Below are 21,019 nucleotides of genomic sequence, written 5' to 3'. Positions count from 1 at the left end.
AAAGTGAGTGGAGGTCGGTGGTGAACGAATTGTTTTCCGCAGGGGAACCTTATTATTATTCATTATTTCAACCAACTGAGCGCTCTCCAAAATCCGGCAGAGCCTAATTAGGATGTAAATGAAGAATTGAGGCCACCACCTGCTTGTATATTATTAGCGGATTTAATTCTACGCTGAACTTCAGATGCCCCTTATAATTATTGCTAATTTATTCACATCCGAAAAACACTTCACAAGCTTGTATGCCTAGTTTCGCATTAAATTAGAACACAAATCACCCCTTTTCCTTTGACTAGCTGTCACCTTCGTTCCGGAACCGATTAGCAGAATTGCTTGAGAGATGCCGACAGTTTAATTTCACCCATCGAAGCAGATCCTGTCGCCGACGAAGATGAGAGATCACTATGCGAGGGATTCGTTGAGCACAAAAGGGCTTCCCGGCTTTCTCGTCTTTAATCATAATCAACCTTCCCCAACCCAGGAGTCCTGTTTCGAGCTAAGAAGCTCAGCTTTAATCGGACGACAGTAGGTAGCAGCTCGCTGGACCCTAACTTGATTATCTTCAGGGCACATTTTCCGGTTCATCTGAAGGCTGTTGGTTGGTTTCTCGGACCCGGGACGATAGGCTTAAGAAATGAGCCTTTTGTGCTCCCTTCTCGGAGCCAGAAAAGGTAGATGTGCTCGGGTGTAAATGTGAAAAATTCAAGCGTTTATAGGAGTCGTAATCAAATTTACGACTTGCCTCTGTTCAACCCCTATGAAAGTGCTGTTTAGTGTTATAGGTTTATGTTTTCTTTTCGAGGCAGGGAAAACATATAAAATTACTTGACTAACATGTTTTTCGACAGGTCTGATTGCTTTATAGCTCATGAGGTTTTCACCAGTACAATTACTCACTCTTATTCATATTATTGAATGAAACCAAACCACAAATTGAAACTTTCATTCGTTTCCTAATTAGCTAATGAGTGAATCACTCATCCGGTAAACCACTTTCTGTCGCGCTGTTTTCCGAACTACAACGAGCTCTACATGATTAATAGAAAACAAAACATCCTAAACTACTGTACCGAGTCAGACTTCTGCGAAATGGGCTGTACTCGTTTCAGAAAAGCCACCGGCAATTTCCATCTCTCCTCTCGTAGAGAAAACAAAATAAGTTCACCTGCTTGTTCTCACGAAATGCTTCTGCTGTTCTGGAAGCCTTTGCTTCTATTGAAATTAGACATTTTTGTATGTGATAATGTTGAGCTGTGTTCACAGTACCGACCGCAGCTAAATATAAAGCAAGACCATGCTGGAGGCAACTGGGTTCACATCCCAGTTTGGTCTAGGAATTTTTAGGGTTGGAAAATTGCTCGGCCTCTCTGGACATAGAGTATTACTGTACATTAGGGTAGGGGCTACAAAATGGTGAGTTGACAACCTGGAAGGAGCGGAATACCTAGCCCTGGTTCTCACAAGTTCGTACTTCACGCCTCCTCGAGTCATATGATAACAAAAGATACCAGCTGAAACATGCACAGAAAAACAAAACTACCCACCGCTTGAGTTTTTTAAACTCAAATTTGAGTTATTTGACCTCTGCCCGTTTCATTTCCTCTCGCTATTGTTGTCAAAAATAGAACGAAAGATTCGACTCAACCGTCTAGTTCCGTACGAGAAGCCAAAATTGAGTAATATGCGATATACCCAAATTTGAGTTAATTGAACTTAATTTTGGGTAGAAAAAATTGAAAATAACCTAGCGATGGGTAATTTTTTTTGCCGTCCTTAAATGCAAACTACTTTGAGCCGGTTTACCCAAATTTGGCTTATCGTACGGAACATGGGAGATGAGTGAAAAGAACTTAATTTTGGGTTGTTTTGAATTTCTGTGTGGACACAGCTGGGTGGCGTAGCCTGGGCAATGTTGCCAGTCCGGCAATAGCAAAGTGAAGAGGTGCAACGCGAACACTGACGTGGTAACCATAGAACGTTGATAGAGGAAATGCTTCACCAAACCTGAGCGTCTGTTCACCATGGAGGTGCGGCTCAAAACGGCGTCTGTTCTCCATGTTAGGAGCGGCTGATCACCGTCCTAGTGCCAGCGTGGGATTCTAAACAGAGGTGCACGATGGTCCCCCGGCGAGACAGGGGGTTGGGGCAGGCCCAACAAGCCGCCCTGAAAAAAAAAACAAAGTTGCAAATACCGAAGAAAGAAATACGGATCGGAACAATCGGCACAGACCTACGCGACGAAATAAGGACTACGATTGGAAACTCGGAACATGGAACTGCAAATCGCTCGGCTTCCCGGGTTGCGATAGGTTAATCTATGACAAACTTCAACCACGCAACTTCGAAGTCGTAGCTCTACACTGGACGGGACAAAAGGTATGGAAAAGCGGGCATCGAGCGGCTACTTTCTACCAGAGCTGTGGCACCACCAACAAGCTGGGAACCGGCTTTGTAGTGCTGGGTAAGATGCGCCAACGCGTGATTGGTTGACAGCCGATCAACGCGAGGATGTGCAAGTTGAGGATTAAGGGCCGTTTCTTCAACTGCAGCATCATCAACGTGCACTGCCCACACGAAGGGAGACCCGACGACGAGAAAGAAGCGTTCTATGCGCAGCTGGAGCAGGTGTACGATGGCTGTTCGCAACGGGACGTCAAATTCGTCATCGGTGACATGAACGCTCAGGTAGGACGGGAGGCAATGTATAGACCGGCAATCGGGCCAAACAGCCTGCATGCCGTATCGAACGACAACGGCCAACGATGCGTGAACTTTGCAGCCTCCCGGGGTATGGTAGTTCGAAGTACCTTTTCCCCCCGCAAGGATATCCACAAAGCCACCTGGAGATCACCTGACCAACACACAGAAAACCAAATCGATCACGTTCTAATCGACGGAAAATTCTTCTCCGACATTATCAACGTCCGCACGTACCGTAATGTGAACATAGATTCGGACCACTACCTAGTTGCACGGGCGAGAATGCTGCAACACCGCACGAGATTGAATGTGGAGCGATAAAGACAAGCGCGGAACAGACAAAACTCGGTTTTCCGAAGGAAGAAGCGTCAACAAGAAGACCGAGATCGCGAGGCGATGGAAAATCTGTACCGCGTAAACGACACACGGAAGTTCTACGAGAAGTTAAATAGTTCGCGCAAAAGGCTACGTGCCGCAAGCCGATATGTGCAAGGACTTGGACGGTAACCTTCTCACGAACGAGTATGAGGTGATTGAGAGGTGGAAGCAGTACTATGACGAGCACCTCAACGGTGAAGCAGCAGAAAACGAAGGTGGCACGGCAACAGACCTTGGAGCACGCGCAGAAGACGACAGGCTACCGGCCCCTGATCTTCAAGAAGTTGAGGAGGAGATCGGTCGGCTGAAGAACAACAAAGCAACTGGTGTAGATCAACTACCAAGTGAGCTATTAAAATACGGTAGTGAATCACTGGCTAGAGCGCTGCACTGGGTAATTGCCAAGATTTGAGAGGAGGAGATATTACCGGAGGAGTGGATGGAAGGTATCGTATACCCAATCTACAAAAAGGGCGACAAGTTGGATTGTTGCTACTACCGCGCGATCACACTGCTGAGCGCTGCCTACAAGGTACTCTCCCAAATTCTATGCCGCCGTCTGTCACCATATGCAAGAGAGTTCGTGGGGCAATACCAGGCGGGATTCATGGGTGCCCGCGCTACCACGGACCAAATTTTCGCGATTCGGCAGGTTCTGCAGAAATACCGCGAATACAATGTGCCCACACATCATTTGTTCATCGATTTCAAATCCGCATACGACACAATCGATCCAGATCAGCTATGGCAGATTATGCACGAGTACGGACTTCCGGATAAACTGACGCGATTGGTCAAGGCGACGATGGATCGAGTGATGTGCGTTGTTCGAGTATCGGGGACACTCTCGAGTCCCTTTGAATCTCGAAGGGGGTTACGGCAGGGTGATGGACTTTCGTGTTTGCTGTTCAACATCGCGTTAGAAGGTGTGATCAGAAGAGCTGGGATAGACACGAGTGGCACGATATTCAGGAAGTCCATCCAGCTCCTTGGCTTCGCCGATGACATTGACATTATGGCAAGGAACTTTGAGATGATGGCGGAAACGTACATCAGACTGAAGCTAGACGGATTGGACTTGCCATCAACAATGTTAGCCTCCCACCCCGAGTTCGGATTGACGGTGACGAAATCGAGGTGGTCGATGAGTTCGTGTATTTGGGCTCACTGGTGACCGCCGAAAATGATACCAGCAGAGAAATTCAAAGACGCATTATGGCAGGGAATCGTGCCTACTTTGGACTCCGGAGGACGCTCCGGTCGAATAAAATTCGCCGCCGCACGAAGTTGACTGTCTACAAGACGCTGATTAGACACGAGACCTGGACTAAAGGGCGAACACGAAATTATTGCGACACCGAAAATGTCATGCCAATTTTCTTATAATGTTTAGAATCAAACCAAAATTTTAGGGTAGTTTTATACATATATTTACTTCAAAAATCAAAAGAAAAGTTAATCGATGGAGCCTTGAGTGTAAAATTGAACGCATTTTCGCTTGATGCCCTCCATCAAAGTCTTTACAGTGTCATCCGGTACCAGTTTCTCAGTTTTTTTTTTTCCATTTTCTTAACATGGCCTCCTCGTCTTTGACTGTCTTCTTGCTCTTCCGAAGTTCCCGCTTCATTATTGCCCAGTACTGCTCCACCGGGCGCAGCTCCGGACAGTTTGGCGGATTCATGTCCTTTGGAACAAAATGGACAGAATTGGCCTCATACCACTCCAGGACACTTTTAGAATAGTGGCATGATGCCAACTCTGGCCAAAATAGCGGAGCTTCGTCGTGCTGCTGCAAGAACGGCAAAAGGCGCTTCTCGAGGCACTCAGATTTGTAGACCTCGCCATTTACTGTGCCCTTTGTCACGAAAGGCTCACTCCTCAGTCCGCAAGAGCAGATGGCCTGCCAAATGAGATATTTGGAGGCGAACTTCGACATTTTCTTCTTCTTAAATTTGTCGTCCACATCGAACTTGCTCTTGCCGGTGAAAAACTCCAACCCCGGAATTTGCTTAAAATCGGCTTTTATATACGTTTCGTCGTTCATCACACAGCAGCCATATTTTGTCAGCATCTTCTCGTAGAGCTTCCGTGCCCGAGTTTTAGCCGTCGATTGATTGTCGCGGTTTGGGAAGTTCTGTATCTTGTATGTATGTAGTCCAGCTCTCTTCTTTGCATTCTGGACGTAGCTCTGCGACATGCCGATCTTTTTAGCCAAATCACGGCTTGAGACGTTGGGATTTGCTTTAATCATCCGCTTCACCTTTCCCTTCGTCTTTTTGTTCTCCGGTCCCGGTTTTCTTCCAGCTCCTTTGCCGTGGTCCAACGTCAACCGCTCCTGGAACCGCTTCAACACTCTGGAGACGGTTGAATGGTGAATGTTCAACATTTTTCCCAACTGCCGGTGCGACAGGTCAGGAAAGTCCAGGTGTTTGGAAAGAATTTGTTCTCTCAACTCACGTTGGTTCACCTCCATTTTCGTTGAATCGAAAAACACGACTTCGAGTTTGACAGCATGTACACAATACACATCAATGAGAAAGTGTGCAAAATTTGGTTGATTTTTACCCAATGGTAAAAAAGTTATGCCCTGTTGAATGTGTCGCAATAATTTCGTGTTCGCCCTTTATGCTCGTGGAGGACCAACGCAGCTTCCTTTGCAGTGCTTGATAAGCGCGTTTGACGTTTGGTGATTGAGGTTTCTTCTTTCCCTTTGGAAGTACATCGTTGATCTGTGTCCAACTCGAAGCTGTTGTTGTTCACCCTCAATTTAATTTTCTCCGCAAATTTTTTCCGTAAATCTGCTTTGCGATTGATTTGGATTTGGTTGAAAATTTTCTTCACAGACCCAGATTTGAAATTTTGGCGGCAGCATGATATAATGGTCCTCTCGTTTACTCTTATTTGTTGATTTAGTGGCAACATCATGCGATCTAGTTGCAACTCCAAGTTGTCATCACGCTTTTTGACCTTGCAAATGTATTACACAACCACTCGTATTGTACAACTCAGCTAGCATCAAGATTCAATTTTTCTTGCTTTCCTCTTGCAGCAACCGAACCTCTACCTAAAAAAACACGGCAGGACAGTAATTCTAAGTAGTTACGCAGTAATGGAGCAATTTTTCATGGTTTATGGATCAAAATTAATAATTTAGTGTCCAAATCATGAATTATATTCGTCTAATTTATGGATCATGGCTCTTCGGGATATCGGGATAACCCTGTGGGAGATTCGGAGAGCTACGGTAACGGTCGCTGTCAGAAATGATAGACGTCAGGTTTGGTTCAACGGAACTGTGAATTTAGATAGGTCGGAGTAATAACGAGAAAAAAAAGAGGAAAAGAAGGTATAATTCCAATCCATCTAGAACACGTTTTACAGCTGAATTTAGTTGATTGCCTAAATTTGTTACTATACCTATCGTTTAATTAAATTGTAGTGATTTGTAGTGAACTAGCTACTGAAGTAGGTTAGTTGGAGGTGGAATTCGTGAAAATATTGAATTTAATAACCCTATATGTGCTTAATCTAGATATTATAATTTGATCTTAAAATCTGGTAACCTAGAATTTATTTCTAAACGCTATATACTTGATTTACCCTAAGTTACTTGTAAGTAGCTCATACTAAATCGTTTGCGTGCTTAACTAAAATAATAATTGAATCCCTAAATCCTAAATCTAGCCAAACTATTGTTGAAAGAGTGACGGAAGATAACTTTCGGTTTGAAAAATCTCCCGCTCAGCCTCCTATCGCTTTTCATGGAGGAATTTCTCTTCCTCCAGCGTTTTCTCCTGCTGCACATCTGCGGAACCTCCTTTACAGCTGTTGTCTTACCAGCACAATTAAAATAGGTCCAGAAATCGCAGACATCACACTGGACCAAAGCATCTAGGTAGCCTTCACAAAGCGTACATTTTCGATCGCTGTTCTGTTCTTCACTCACCGGTGGTGTTGATCCCTTTGACATTTTGAGGTTATATCCGATGTTGTTCTTCAAGAATGTTCGGATTAATGAAAGCAACTTCCTCATAGCAGTCTCGTTTTGAACAGCTTGAAGCTGAAATAGGTTTTATTATAAGCATTAAGATTGGTTTAGATTTTATATTAGTTTAATAAAACCTATTTCAGCTTCAAACTGTCCTAAACGAGACTGCTCTGAGGAAGTTGCTTTCATTAATCCGAACATGGCTACATATTTGAGTGCGCAAACTTGATTTTCTATGGACCACTTTCTTTAGTTTAAGGTTAACTGCTGAATGTGTTATGGATCAATTGCAGTATGTTTATGGGTAGTTCTTACAATTTCTATGCTCATTCTTTGGAAATTTAGCGGTACATTTTTTCCATTGTGTTGCTAAATTTTACATAAAGTTTGGATCATATTGATATTTTTTATGGATCATTCACAATATTTTTAAAGGATTTTCTCCGATGATTTATGGATCATTTGGATGTTTTTTATGGAACGTTTTTCAATATTTTATGGATCATTTATTGTTTTTTATATTCAAAAGTATGTTTGCCATTGGATGGATCGGAAGAGGGAGAAGAAGATTTAGAATATGATTTATGATTAAAAAATTTCATTATTTCTATAGTGATCCTATCCTATCAACGTTATATCAACTCTGTAATTATACAATTATTACAGAAACAAATATACAAAAAAAAGCAAACGCACACGCACAAAATACAAACTAAACACAAGGTTAATCAAACTTACAATCTATGGGTAATATTCTTAAACAAAACATATTTGAGCATGAGCATGAGCATGATTGACCGCCCACGGTTGCTGCTCTGTTATTGCCAGAAGAGCTGTAATTACACAGAGAACCAATAGACTAGCAATCATCCTCAATGTGTAAAAACTGGTGATCTAACTAGACAATACCAGCGCCGGCCGCGCCCGAACACAGGTCAAGAAAGGAAGGGGCAGGAATGTGTTGACGTGACACTCGCTTTGATGGAAGCCGAGAACACCTCTGCACTTCCACGAGGAATCACTGGGCTATTGGGTAATAGGATTGGGTTAGCAGCAGGGTTCGTTTTGGTAAACGATAAGCTGAATTGATGTCCTAACAATCATATAACGCGAAGGAGCTTGGGATTGAACCCACGGTCTTCTGCTCAGTAAGCAAAAACGTTTGCCACTAGGCAGACGAGCTCCTTTTTAATCATCGAGTTGCTGTTATTACCATGTAGTCATGTTAACAAATAAAACGATTGACGAATCTTGAATGTGGATGGGCTTGAGATTAGACTCATGATGTTCTGCTCAGTGAACAAAACCGGTTGTGCTAAGGCCACCGAGCCCCTCATATCACTCAAGTTTTTATGACTATTCAGACCCGGCACCGACGACAACGAAATTTTTTACGAAATACACGATAAACAAGCGATCTTACCATACATTTTTAATATGAAAGGATCTGGGACCGCGTTTTTCCGCTCAGTAAGCAAGCCACTGCAACCGACGATCTTTGAAATCCTTAAACTAAAAGCTATGAAAGAGGCTTTCATTAAGATTCATTTTCACGCGCTTTTGAACTACTGTTAATCAGCTTTTTTGCTGATTAACAGTAGCTCAAAATCTTCTCACTAGGTAGTGCTCGTATACATGTTAAGTTCTCGCATGTGATGATACATCACTAGATTCTGACGAGATAAAGAATAAATGTCTTTGGCAAAGTTTTTCAGGAAGTCAAGATCTTTTCGTTGGTGGACAGTTGTTCAGAATTTTCTCCCTACTCGGTGCTAGTATGCATATGCAATTCTCGCATACACAATAGCTCGAGATCCTGAGCAGATTGAAAGTTACTGTTTTCGGCAAACTTGTTCAGGGGGTTAAGACTTTTTGGCTGGTGGTCAGTAGCTAAGAAATTTTTCACCACATGGCGCTAGTAAACGTGTACAATTCTCGCGTATGCTAAGCTCGAGATTCTGAACAGGTAGAAAATTACTGTCTTCGAAAAAGTTGTTCATGAGGTCAATGTCTATTGCTTGGTGCACAATAGTTCGAGAAAATTTTCACACTACGTGGCATTAGTATACACGCGAAATTCTTGTTCAGGACTTCCTGAAAAATTTTGCCGAATACATTTATTTTCTATCTGGTCAGGATCTAGAGATATTTTATATGCAAGAGTTTCACATCTATAGTAGCGCCGCAAAGTGAGAAAACTCTCAACTACTGTCCACCTGCGAAAAAGCCTTGACATCCGGAACAACTATGCCGAAGACTTTAGTTGTTTAGAAGAGAATTTCACGTGTATACTAGCGTCGCGTAGTGAGCAAATTCTGAACTATTGAGCACCAAGCAATAGGTTTTGATCTCCTGAATATCTTAGTGAAACACAGTAACTTTTTATCTGGTCAGGATATCGAGATATATCACATGCGAGAATTTCACATGTATACTAGCGCTACGTAGTGAGAAAATTCTGAACTATTGTCCGCCAGCGACAAGGCTATGATCTTCTGAACAACTTTGTCAGAGACAGTAACTTTCTATCTTGTCAGAATCTTGATATATTTCATGTTGTAATCAATTAAGTCAAATCCCACGTAGTATGGTCACAGTTTTCGCGGTTTCCATTTACATATTTTCCCTATTATCCGAATTTTTTTAGGTGTTTACTGCAATCAAAGTTTAGCTTGTTTAGATGAAAACAAGTTTTTTGAGGAATACTCGTTGGTTTCAGATCGATTGGTAACTCAGTAACAAAATGCCAATGGAAAACTCATGTGTGTTGTACAAAGTACAACAGCGCGAGTAACGGAGGGTTAAGCTGGGTTTAGACTAGGCAAATCAAATGATCAACTCAGTTGAATTCAATTGGCCTGGTTCAATCTTTTTCAATTCAAGTGAGTTGATCAAGTCAGTTGAATGGCATGGTTTACACGTTCAATTCGCGTTGCCCTGTCTAAACCCAGCTCTACAGTACACGCATTTTGGTGCAGTGATTGTGCAGGCGCCATCCTCGTGCTTCTCCCCGCATTTGGAACAGCGTGCCTTGCTGCCACAGTGAGAGGCCGTATGTTCCAACTGCTCACAGTTTTGGCAGTTCATGACCCGGGGAACGAACAAACGCACAGGTAGTCGAAGTTTTCCCAGCTCGATGTAGTGAGGAAGGGTTGAACCAGAACGAGTCTGTGGGGGTAAAACTCTTTTTACCCTCGCTGACAGATACTGAGCCCAGTTTTTGGACATCCAGTATCTTCACCGGGGGAAGCAAGGGGTTCTTGAAACGGCCAACCGCCTGCTTCTCCAAAATCTCGCTTCGGTAACCATACCTTCAATCTCCACATCACGAGCTGGGATATACACTCTATACTCGAGCGTGAAGAGCTGGGAGGCAGCAAGCTCGTTAGCCTGCTTCAGGTTAGAGACGGAAACACGAAGCTTATTGTACCTCACCTTCGTGATTTCGGTCACGACCGAGTATCGCTTCGTCAGATCATTAGTAATTTGCATTACATTCAAAGGTTTGTCTTTGGGCTGAAAGTAGGCAACCCATGGGCCAGTCGAGTCATGCCAGACTGAGACGACGAATCAGGGATGGCATCATCTGTTTTCTGAGATGAAATACGTTTTCGACCCTTCTTGCCATCGCATCAAATATATCTCAATATACCTCCGAGATATTTTGAGCAATTTAAGTGCATTTGATGTACATTTTGAATAATTTATGACATATGGCGTTCACTGGCGCACTTTTTAGAAAATACATTCAGAAATTCATGTATATTTTTAAAATTTCATGTAATACATATTTTTTAGATCTCTAAAAATTGGCATTGATCTGGAAACGATTGGATTCAGAAGTACCGATCGAGGAAAACTGATAAAAGTATTATTTTGAACGATTGTACAATAAATAATACAAAACACGTGAATTTCAGGCAAATTTTATAAAACTTGATACGTCTCAGTTGATTGCAGATGTACAGCTTTTATTTACGTTCAACGACTTTATCCAAGACAACAAACCTCTATCTTGTGATATAAAAAGGTTTATATCGTTGCTCCATCTTTGCGGCCAAAACTTGAACTATTGTTATCCACCAAATTGTAGTCCTAATTAATCCAAGAAACTTCACGAAAGACATCAACTCAATTGAATGCAATCCCAGAATGTTATTACTGTTTTCCTTAGTTGAAGATGCTAATTTCAAAAAACAGACTAAAGTGGTAATTTTATACGATAGATGGAGTAGATGAAAGTATAGAGTTAATAGATCCGTTAGAGTACGGCAGTGTGAAAATTGCATATAGATAGTAGATAGCGAGCTAGGACAACTTTTAAGGAAGGTACAAATCGGTTTTTTCATCTCTCTTTACCAAACTCCCCCTTTGGAGAGGGATGGTGAGGAGTGTCCCCCTTCGCCACAAAATAAAAATAAAAAAAGGAAACGAAGTTGTTGCGGCACTTGGCAACACTGCGTGAATGAAACAGGGTTATGTTAATTTAGCGTGCGTAAGATCCACCCACCTTGTGCGGATCACCTTGTACGGATCACCTTGTGCGGATCACCTTGTGCGGATCACTTTGATCGCGCAAACGTCAAACGAAGGATGGAGAAAAATAATAGACGAAAACATTAGTGTGAGAAAAACTTTATTACGGCCATTGCCTTAAAAAATAGTTGTTACGCGGTGAATAATTGCTCTTGGTGAACCTGAAAATAGAATTAGAATTAGTGATCAACAGTTGAATTCGGGTTGAATAAAATAGTGAAGGTGAAATATAAATTGAATATCAAATAGAAAGAATATTAACATAAATTGCATTTACTTTGCAAATAGTTGAGTGAAAGAAAGTGCTTGAATAGCGATAGCTAGGAGTGAAAACTATTCATGTATGTAATGTGAAACAAAAGGTAACGATGAAATTTAAATAAACATTATATTTCAGTTTTGAGCTGCAACAACAAAAAGCTGCTTAAAAAAAATAGTTTGAGATCCGAAACAGAAGTCTTTTTTTAAGCAGTATTCAATTTACGTCCCTCTTTTTGCGAAGTAAATCCCAAATAACGAGGTTCTTTTTTACGAAGTAAATCCCAAACAACGAGTTTTTTTTTAACGATGTAAATTCCAAATAACCCAAGTAACAATTCAAGCTGAACATTAAGAACAGAAGCTGATTATTGGTTGATTCAAGGTGTACAAAGCTGATTAACATCAGGCTGAATATATAGTTGGTTAGTAGTGCATGAAGCAAATTGTATCCCCATAATCCAACCTCAATAGGTTAGCTGATCCAAAGCTTGAACAAACCTTATTTAAGCTTAACACAACTCCACAAATCAGCAATGCGTAACACATATTTTGATAGCTTGATTTGTTAAATTTCGTCAGTGTCTGTGTCACTCGTTGCATGTCCGGCATTTTAGTTCTACTAAATTCACTGCCTGCCTTTCTAATTACAGACAGTGGCAGCAGTTGAGACAAGAAACAGGAAATTTTTGGAATAGCTCCAGGTAGATGTAGGCTGCGACGACGTTGGAAGTATACATTTATAATCCTGTATTTTGTCTGTTATATTGCACTGAAGTTTCAGACCGCATTCCAAAAATATTACTCAATTATGGCACTAAATTAGCATCCAAATGACCATCGAAATAAATCACGCACTTCTGTCCACATTGTGTTAACTACACTTGAAAATGAGAGGAATGTTTAACTGTCACGAGTTGTTGCTTACAATTCTGCATTGCTGTATAATACTCTTCCAGTTGATGTTATTCAACTTAAATTTTACGTGCTTTAAGTTAATGATCAAACCTTTTACCACGAATATGCCTAAATGGTCCAGTAGGTATTGTTGACGCCTATGAATCAGCGACTGCGGGTTCGAATCCTGAAATGCAAAGGTAATTTTTAGACTTATGTTAACAATAGAAATATGTTAATCCAATTAGTCAGCAACAAGTTAAAGCAGTTCCATATAAATGCATAAGATAAGATATGAAGCGGTCCCCTATTATAAGTTTTGAAATAAAACTAGAAGGCTGAACAAGGGTTGGAAAAGACTGTTATTTAATTCCTTAAAAAGCTTATAATGTTTATTACTGTTAAGCTTTTGGCTGATTTAATTCACCAGATTTAGATGTTTAAAAGCTGGACAAATGTTAACGTGGTCTATGTACACTGCCGATACTCGCATAACTGTCCCATATGAATTTTCATCATTTTTGAGTTAACCTTGAGAAAGGTGTTTATTTTCATTTTCATTGATATTTAAGAAATCACACTGAAAATTACATCTTTATATGGGCAAAACGTAAAAAAATACCAAACTAGGAAAGTACCCGCATAACTGTCCCATTTGTCACATCAAAATAAATTGAAGTAAATTTTCATTTGTTAAGGATTGCACAGTCACGTATCGTGATTTTAATATTTTTTTATTGTTAATGAACTATAAAAAAAATATTCCGAGTTAGTATAAAGTGCATATATTTGATCAAATTTCACTTAACTATGCTTAATTTGCCTTAACGGGTAAACGTTCCCATAACAGCTTTTGCTCCTCTCCGATGAGATGCAACATTACTTTAAGGAACGTGTCCTTACGAGAGGCATCTAGTCCAGCAGGATTTTCTTGGATTTTTAAAGAGTTTTCCAAAATAAATCCTTCAGCGGTGGCCAGCTTAAGCATTTTCTTGGAAAACAAAGAACAGCTTTGGAGTTCTCTGTCGCCTGTAACAGAGCCGCTGTACTGCAATCCCAAGCTGCTCTTTTGAATTACGATCCGCCTGATTTTGTCAATGTATGGCCGCTTCTTACATTGGTTCAGGGTGTTTTGACTGACGATGAAGGTAGATTGAAAAAAATCAGTTACTTGCATATCCAATGCTTCGATACTTGTACAACGACATTGACAAACTCTGGATAGGAAACTGGCGGAGTTTGGCGCATAACTTTCTCCACAGCAGCGTGAAAAGAATCTGCCGCCATGAAAGTATGGCCAGCCTCAAAAAATTTGAGGACTATTTCGTTCGTCTGAATTGATGGGGAGTTGACCAACAATATCAAATGAAGAAATAGTCCCCAATTTTTGTTTTGAGCGGCGCAGTTATCAAGCCAAAATGTTATTTTCCGAAGATTGGCCAAATGGTTGATGACTCGATGAAAACAGCTGATAATGTCGTTTTCTGACCTGCCTGCTACAGCTTCATGCCACAGGCACGCTAATACTGCGTTGGACTTGGCATACACACTTAGAAATAACTAATTTTACACGTGACGGAATCCATCTTTGACAGAAAAGATGAGACGTAAACAAACATGTCATGTAAAATTAAGTGCTCCGAGACTGAAAAGTTCGAAAGTACGTTTGATTGAGCTGAATTTTGCGTTTATTATGACTCAATTTTATGTCAAAATTGACGCTCGTATATGTCAGTCTCAGAGCACCTAAATTTACATGATTTTTTCTAAGTGTGTAGTTCCCAACTGGAGCGAACGTTTCGTTGAACGCCAGAAGACGTTGGGAAAAAACGATCGTCTTGAAACCTTCAAGTCAGGGTAACTGAATGACCTAAAACGAATATTTTGGAAAAAAAAAAAATGCTTTTATGTTATTGGAAAATTTATCAAGCAACGCGAAAAGTACTAATCCAATGCTAATTTCGAAATGCACTTCTTACGTCTGAGGTAAACAACTCAAGCGATAGTGCGCAATGGGACTGGTATGCGAGTACTTTTGCGCTCGTCAACGAAACTACTCGCATACCAATCCCATATGATTTCGGCTCATTTTCACGTGATAAACAAAAGTGTTAATTATATTTTAGTTACACATGATATTGTTATGTTGTAATGCAACTAATTTCAGCAGTGGTGCTGTACTTGATAATTAGAATCAACGAGAAAACAACAAATTATATAAATGTGCAAAGTTGTCTTTGTCTCAACATGGCGATTTTTCAAATGGGACTGACATGCGGGTATGGGCAGTAACAGCAATTATTCAATCTAAGGCTGAATTGAAATCGATTAACCAACACTTGTTAAGCATCAAATTGTTACCTGGGAACGAGTTTTTTTTTGCGTTTTTGGGAATCTGGGAAAACCTGTGAAATACCACACAATATGGGTATCTTTGGAATCAGAGTGACATGTAGGAACCGGAAATCCATGCCTGACGCCATTTTGAAATCCAAGATGGCGGTATTGGGTTCATGAAAAACTGTTTTTAATGAACCGGATGCCACCATCTTGGATTTCAAAATAGCGTAAAACATCGATTTCCGGTCCCTACGCGTCACTTCGATTACAAAAATACCCATATTGTGGGGTATTGACCGCATTTTCCAGTTTTTCATGAACCGGATACCATCATCTTGGATTTCAAAATGGCATCAGGCATGTTTTTCCGGTTCCTACATGTCACTCCGATTCCAAAAATACCCACATTGTGGGGTATTTAACATTATTTTCCAGCTTTTCTGTACCCGGATGCCACCATGTTGGATTTCAAAATGGCGTCAGACATAGATTTACAGTTCCTGCACGTCACCCTGATTCCAAAAATACCAATATTGTGGGGTATTGACAGTATTTTCTAGTTTTTCATGAACCGGATACCGACATATTGGATTTCAAAATGTCGTCAAACATCGATTTCCGGTTCCTACACGTCACTCCGATTCCAAAAATACCCATTACGAACCCCCGGTTTGGTTCGTAAATGGAGGTGCCAGTGTATTTAATTTCTGACCGATTGTGGCGTGGAGTGATATACCGAACTGGCTGGGACAATACTTTGGTTGCTGTAAGATTTGCTGCATGCGTCCAACTAGCAATTAACTATCGCTGAATTATGTTAACCATTTAATCAACTTTGATGAAAATATGTCGATTGCTCTGTTGCAACCTGCTCCAACCGATGCAAAGAGTAAAAGCATCACGAACTTTACCACCGCACCGTCGCCATCGTCATTGTTCTTTACAACTCTCGGTAGATTATTGGGTTTGGAAACCGGTTGGCAGCTGGGTTACGAAATTGACTATTTTCTAATTTAGAGCTCACAACCCTTTTCTAAATATATACTTTGGTACCTACTCTCAGTTCAGTTCACCCAATGATGCTTGCCAACCTCAAATTCCAAACTTACACCGGATCGGAGGTTGGCAGCAACAACAACAACAACAGCTGTCGTCGTTGCCGTTCACTTATTCATTAAATATTTTCTGTTCTGCCCCAAAAAGCCGCTGCTGGGCTGGTGTGGCTTCCGACTTCGCTCTGCTCTGCTGCTCGGCAATGAAACATTCTGTTTCATCTCCTGAACCTACGCAGCAATAATGGGCTGCTTCTTTCGGTGTGGAGTTTGATGGTTCCTGTGCAGAGTTGCGCCGCAACCGGTTGAGAACCCTCAAAACGGCAACATTTTAATTGAAAATTATTTCCGTGCCAATAACTGTTCACCTCTCGCCGTAAAAGCCGGCTTGATGAGCCAACTGCAACTGGTGTAGCTAGCCTGTATTGTGGGGTTGGTATAAATTAATCTAATCTACACAAGCTATGCAGTGGATATTTGGGCCACGCATATGTCCAAGCTTGAACTGTTAATGGATTGAAGAATAATGTCCCGATTACCATATTAGGTGAAGAGAAGCAGAAACCCTCGTCACTTGAGCTACGCCACTGGTCCGAGTGTAAAAAGCAAACATGATGCGGAAAAGTTCGAACCAGAACGCTCCTGAACTAAGAACTTACACTTTGTAACAGTTTTGAAATGGTGTTGTTGGGTGTTGAAGCATATTCTAATTCCAATCTTTCTTCGCTTCTTTTTTTCCAGCGCCGGACGAACTCGAGCCGCTGAACAATGGCAACCACAGCAATGGAGCCGGCAGCAGCGTGGAGGGAGTTTGCGACACCTCGCGCTGCTGGAATCACGTCAAATGCCTATTCAATGGCATCATCTGTTCGCATAAATTTAAGAATGTTCAGGTGAGTAGCTCAAAATACGTGAACTTTCCCACACAGGTCCAGCAATTGCTTGGTAGACGGTAATTCCTTCGTTTGACAAACCTAATGGAAGGAAGCCGTTAATGGTGCTGATCCAAGAATAGATTCTTTCATGCCATACAACGCTACGTGTGGCGGCGACATCGTCCCTAACGCTTTCCAGGTTATTAAGGTATTAAGTCCCAAGTTTCGCATCGACCGTCACCGTAATAAACTTTCCCATAACGAATAAGAGATGGAAGTGATGCTGGAAAAAAAGAGAAAGGATTCCCCCCACCCCCAACGAGTGTCACTATGTGTCTTCTGTTCCTTTGACAGCACGCTGGCTGCTGACTGCCTGCCTTGCGAACCTAAGCTAAGAAGCTTTAGCTACCCTCCAACCGCGTCGTCACTCCTCCGTTGCTCGTAGATACCTACTTACCCTCCATTGGTTCCATTTCGCAATGGCAGTAGCATCCGACACAAAACGCAAGCCCAGCGTGTCGAGGAAAACAGATTAAGCCGTTTGTAACTTTTTTTTTCCGTGTGAGTCTTCCGTTCTCGGAACCCATTCGAACCAATTTAGGCAAACAGCGATCATAACCGTTTCTGGAAAATAAACAGGAGTTGGGAACATTTTCCGATAATGAAACTTTGTAAGCGGGTGGAAAATTCTTGGTTGCAATCTTTGCCTCTTGTTTGGAAAGGCTAAATAAGTAAATATGATCTAGTGCTTATGTTCCTGGCTGTCGACGATACAAGCCGGAACAAGTTTCGAAGGAACACTGGCAAAAAGTTATCTGCACAGCTCCGGGGTGCATATTTATGAAACATAGCTCGCAAATGAAATGATGGTGCTGATGCAGCCGAATGATGAAAATTGCAGGCGAAACGAATGTAAATGCGAGTCGGTGTTGGATGGCTAGTGCTTTTTGTTGAAGTTGGTGCTCCATGAAGTTACGATGTTTAACTTGGGAAAACTTTCCAACTATTCCCGAGAGGGGAAAGTTCACTCGGTGTTTGCTTTGTAAATTCTATTTTAGAGCATCACGGCTTCTTTGATTGTGCAGTGTTGCCATGGTGATGCGTACTTGCATGGGTTGTTCGACTGTGATGCTGTACTTAGGTGGGTTGGCTCAGCAGTGTCAGCAGAGATTGAAAATTAAATGCGGGTCGTTTGGCGTATCGGTTCCTCGAACAGGTATTTAGTAACTCAAACTATAGTACTTAGTAATTAAACATTGATTTAATTGAATACATCATTAGGTTTCTATTGGAATACACAGAGTAAAATTGTACTCTTAGTTTTGATATGTTGACCGTTAATTCTAAATAATGAGATCAACGGGACTTTATGGTGCTCATAAGAGTGACACGGAAAGTGGTAAATAGTCTGACAATGTCGATATCATTTCACTAATGGTTAACGTTATATTGTTTTACGTAAATTAGAAAACTTTGCTTCTGTTGACAGGTATGGTAAATAGTTTGTTTTACAAATAACTTCAGACTTATGCCTACTATTGGTCGGACTTGGCAAAATGAGGAACTTTACTTCTAGAACCTAACGTTTGCATTTTACGCTTATAGTGTCTTCGGATGATTTGTTTGCATGGATATGCCCCACAATATGGAAGTGACAAAAACTAGAGGAGTGCACCGCTGCCGCCGATCTTCAAGGAACTTGATAGAATTTGAAAAAAAAACATTATTTCTAGGAAACTGCGTAGAAGTTCTGCAAAATTTATAGTAGCGCACCTAATTGGAGTTAAGCTAACTTTGTAGAAGCTGATCGGACTTCGTAGATGTTCAGTGAACTTCATATAAGTGTAGAGATCTTTTAAGAACCGTTTGAGCAAACTTTTCTCGATGATCAGTGGAAGCTTTGTACAAGTTTGAAGAACTTCGTTGATGTTAAAGGAACACTGTCCTTTGCAAAAAATCAACTAAGCAAATTACGTAGCAACTCGTCAAACTTCGAAAAATTGCACAGTAGTGCAGGGAACTTTGTTTAAGTTCAAGGACCTTCGTAAGAGTTCGACAGTTTGCTTCAACGACATTTGTAGAAGCATACAGCAGAAGTTCAGCGAAATTTTTAGAAGTTCAGGGATTTTCGCATTAATTTCTTTTGCCGCCATTTCAATTGCCTTTTAATTCTGCATTTTATTTTACTGAGACTCAATTATAATAAAAAAATAACCGTCGAGAATCAGCAACCTTATAGATATTTTGCAGACCAAAAGAAAATACCGAGCTGATCAGCTGATGAAATTTTACCGAATTAGATTGAGTGTGTAGCAGATTGTCAAGAATTGAAAAAAAAAAACAATGATTGTTTTGAAACCATTGCAATCAGACGTTCTGGAAATATTTTAGAAACGGTTCATGTTCTTCTAGGTAGATTGAAGAAGTTCAAGAATGTTTTGAGATCTTGGTCAAATTATTGCAGTTCGGAAACATTAATATGGAACTTGGGAACTTCCCAGAATATCAAAATCATGCTTAAAAAATAATGGGACCTTTATTTGATTTTAAGTAAACATTGTATGAGATATAGGGAACTCGTACAAGTTCAGCAAACTTGGAAATTGTAGTTTAAATAAGCTATGGACAAATTTTTCTAGTGCAAAGAACTTCGTAAAAGTTGGCGAAACTTTCTAGGAGTTCATGAAACTTCTCAGGAGCTCAAGTAACCTCTCAGAAGTTCACGGACCTTCCCAGAAGTATCCCGCAGAAGTTCATGGAACTTCCTCCAGAAGTTCACGATACTTTCCCCAGAAGTTATCAAGATGTTTGTGGATCTTCCTCCCTAAGTTCCCCAAGAAGTTCACGGGACTTCCCCCAGATGTTGACGGAACTTCCCCCAGAATTTGACGGAACTTCCCCCAGAAGTTCATGGTCCTACCTAAGTTCCCCAAGAAGTTCACGGGACTTCACCCAGAAATTCACGGAACTTCCCCCAGAATTTGACGGAACTTCCCCCAGAAGTTCATGGAACTTCCTGCCTAAGTTCTCCAAGAAGTTCACGGGACTTCCCCCAGAAGTTCACGGGACTTCCCCCAGAAGTTCACGGAACTTCCCCCAGAATTTGAAGGAACTTCCCTCAGAAGTTCATGGAACTTCTCCCAGTAGTTTACGGAACTTCCCCCCAAGATCACGGAACTTCCCCCGAAGTTCACGGAACTTCCCTCAAATCTTCCCGCAGAACTTTCCCCAGAAGTTCGAGGAGCTAACCCCAGAAGTTCACTGTACTTCTCTTAGAAGTTCATAAAACTTCCTTCAAAAGTTCACGGAACTTCCCCCAGAAGTTCACGGATATCCCCCTAGAATTTCACGGAACTTCCCCAAGAAGTTCCACCAGAAGTTAACAAGATGTTCTTGGAACTTCTTCCCTAAGTTCCCCCAGTAGTTTACGGAACATCCCCTAGAAGTTCACGGAACTTCCTCCAGCAGTACACAAAACTTTCCCCAGAAGTTCTCGGAACTTCCCCCAGAAGTTCACGGAACTTCCCATAGAAGTTCACAGAGCTTTCCCCAGAAGTTTAGCTGAGGATATTTTGCAGAGATATTATCAAAACTAAATACCGAGCTAATCAGCTGATGAAGATTTTACTGAATTAGATTGAGTGTGTAGCAGAATGTCAGGGAACATATAAAAAAAAATCCAATGAATATTTTGGAATGATTGCTACCAGATGGAAATATTTTAGAAACATTCATTTTCTTCTAGGTGGTATGAAAAAGTTCAAGAATATGTTGAGATCTTGATCAAATTATTAAAGCTTAGAAACATAAATATGGAACATGTCAGCATTTTGCTTAAGAAAAAAATTTAGATCTTTTATGATGTATTGTAAAAGATGTAAAAGTTGGCCAAACTTCCCAGGACTTCACGGAACTTCACCCCAGAAGTTCACGAAAGTTCTCCCAGAAGTTCACGGAACTTCTCCCATTAGTACACGAAACATCTGTCAGAATTT

At 41.2% G+C, this 21,019-nt stretch overlaps 1 protein-coding gene across 1 annotated transcript in view; it reads left to right on the top strand.

The window, feature by feature from the left end:
• LOC135710125 (adenylate cyclase type 6) overlaps window positions 1–21,019 on the top strand; it is a 472,542-nt gene that overhangs the window by 295,432 nt on the left and 156,091 nt on the right. The window contains exon 5 of the mRNA XM_065232613.1: window positions 16,891–17,042. Coding sequence (XP_065088685.1) covers window positions 16,891–17,042 — 152 coding nt within the window. The remainder of the gene's footprint in view (window positions 1–16,890; window positions 17,043–21,019) is intronic.

The sequence above is a fragment of the Ochlerotatus camptorhynchus genome, unplaced genomic scaffold (genome assembly GCF_037179485.1).
Source record: "Ochlerotatus camptorhynchus isolate MF236.1 unplaced genomic scaffold, CSIRO-AGI_Acam_v1.1 ptg000370l, whole genome shotgun sequence".
Taxonomy (NCBI): Eukaryota; Metazoa; Arthropoda; class Insecta; order Diptera; family Culicidae; genus Ochlerotatus; species Ochlerotatus camptorhynchus.
Note: the sequence above shows the minus strand (reverse complement) of the source record. Positions and strands in the feature narration are given on the sequence as shown.